A 2,523-nucleotide genomic window follows, 5' to 3' on the forward strand; every position below is an offset into this window, starting at 1 on the left:
CTTCCACTCTTCAGGCCTAAGAGTGATGAAGGTGGCCCACCCTTACTGGCCCTGGGGTATTGCACGGGGTATCCACTGTGGTTGCCCTACCCTCCTTTGTAAGTAGTGCCTTTTTATTAAGCTCTCATCTGTTACACAATTTGGCTCCACCATTTGTTTTCTGCCAAGATCTTGACTTACAATCATCAAACTATTACTTCCTATGAGTCTCCAGGATAGTCCCATGCTTTTATCTAATGTTTGGGGATAAGAATAAACCCTCCCACTTGGCCATTTCCGTGATGGCTAGTCTAGGAAGCGGAGACCCTGTATTTCAGTACATGAGGTTTAGGACAGAGTTCTTAAAACTTCCCTCAATAGAACAGTCCAAGGTTCACAGTTTTGGGAGAGTCCATATAAGGGGGAATAGAAGACCACTCCTCTGCCTCCATCCTACTTTGGAGTTTTGGCTGCTTCTTGGGAATTTATATAACTTGCTCGTAAGTGATCAACCAACTCTTCAATATGTAAAGGGTTGTGTGGGTAGTTATATCATTAAGATGGCCAGGATAGATGACCAGATAGGATTTTTGGTCAGCCTTGACCTAATCTTCCAGATGCCAACCCATTTCTGTGAGGCCTGGCCTACCTTGCAGATCTCCTTCTGGGCTCTGGGAATCCAGGGGTTCACATCCCCAGACGGCAGCAGCTCCTTCAGGCCTTTGATGGTTTGGGATTTTAGTGGTAGGCGTAGACCAATCTGCTCATTCAGGTAGAGCTCACAGATCCGGTTGCCCAGCATGTGCCGAAAGATGCCTTTCCCGGTCTTCCTGTTACTCATCAGGACACTGAGGAAATGGTGCAGGTCCTGCCCGAGGTCCAGGAGTTGGACCTCCACTTTCAAATTTTGCTTCTTCAGGTGGTTCCGAAAGGGACTCCCTGCATATAGGCATCAGCACACAAGGCCCAGTGGGTGTACCCCAAGGAGAGGTTTTGCTTCACGGCCTTCTTAATTGTCATGTGAGGGGAGTAATTGATGACGGGGGTGAGAGTCCTCAGGTGGGTAGAGAATGATGTCTCAATGAGGCCCTCCATGTGGAGGTGGCTCTTGGCTTTCTTCTTCACGTTGGACTTCTTGGCACAGAGAATATCCTTTTCCTGAGAACTGAGGATTCTCTCCTTTGAAGAGGTCTCTTTTGGGGAAGGCATTTGTATAACCAACTTGCCTTGAGGAAACAGCTCCTGGGGGAGCAAAGTGTTGGTATCTGGATTGATATCCACTTCCAGAGACCAAGAACCATGGTCTATCAACTGCCACATCTTCCCCTTGGCCTTCCTGCTCGAGTACCGCTTCTGGGGGTGGTGGCCCTTCTTGATGCTCATACTCAGGGGTAGCCCTCCTTCGTGGGTATAGCGGATACTGTACAAGCGAGTCTCGTATTCCTGCATCAGAGCCTGGCACGATTCCTCCTTGGCCATGATCGTCTTAGCGTGGGTGTAAAAATGTGGGAGCCAATAGCTCTGGAGTTTGAACAGAGCCACTTTTTGCATGTGGCTCAGGATCTCCCTCCTTGTGGTTGACTGGTTGGGATGCCAGATAGAAAGGTTCAGAAGGGCCTCTGGAAAGAAAGATACAGGATGAAAATGATGTGGGATGGTGAGGTTTTTGAATTTTTCCAAATGTTTTTGTGTAGAGCCTTTCATTCATTCCTCACGCAATCCTGGGGTGTAGACAGGTCAGATATATAGTGAACATGTTTTTAGGGATTGTTCAACACACAGTGACCCCTTACTCTGATTACCTTCCTTCTTCCCCAGAGAAATAACCATTTTGTGGGATTCCTCAAGTTACTTTTTAGACTACTGAAAGTTATTGTAAAGGAAAGCAAGAGGTACATGAAAACATGTTCAAGAACAGGAAACATGTATCTTGAATGGGATTTCTCAAAGTTAGATCTGACGGAAGGAAAGAGTTTGGACTGGACAAATTGAAAAACTCCCAACTAGCCCTGATTTTAATGTCATCAATTCTCAGTTATCCATATGAATAAAGAGGAGTGTGACTAAGCCCAAACAGCGAATCTTCTGGAACACATTTGTATTTGGGTTAGGAACACCTTCTCAGTTAATAAATAAATACATTTGAATGAATCTGATGTTCTAGAAAAGGGGTTGGCAAACTTTTTTCTGTAAAGAGCCAGTAGTAAGTATTTTATGCTTTGTGAGCCATATATAGTCTCTGTTGCACAGTCTTCTTCTTCTTTAAGCCTTTAAAAATACAAAAACACTCTTAGCTCATAGGCCACATGTACTGCATTTGGCCTGTGGACTGTAGTTTGTTCTCAAGAATCCCAATTGAAAAATAAAACAAAACAACAACAAAAACAAAACATGCCATGCAGGCTTAGAAGTGCAAGAGCTATTCAATTACACTGTCCCAATTCCCCTTCATTCTAGCCAGCCATCCTTCACTGACAAGTACTATCTCAGGAACAGGCACGTACCAGCTTCAGGACAACTTGAGAGAGCTTAAGCCCTTCCCTG

General features: G+C 45.1%; 1 protein-coding gene across 1 annotated transcript in view; it reads right to left on the bottom strand.

Annotated features, from left to right (window-relative positions):
* Positions 1-2,523, bottom strand: part of LOC102981084 (regulator of G-protein signaling protein-like) — a 32,536-nt gene that overhangs the window by 18,246 nt on the left and 11,767 nt on the right. Inside the window, 2 exon segments of the mRNA XM_024130643.1 lie at positions 629-925; positions 928-1,598. Coding sequence (XP_023986411.1) covers positions 629-925; positions 928-1,598 — 968 coding nt within the window.

This window comes from Physeter macrocephalus, chromosome 4 (assembly GCF_002837175.3).
Source record: "Physeter macrocephalus isolate SW-GA chromosome 4, ASM283717v5, whole genome shotgun sequence".
Classification (NCBI taxonomy): Eukaryota; Metazoa; Chordata; class Mammalia; order Artiodactyla; family Physeteridae; genus Physeter; species Physeter macrocephalus.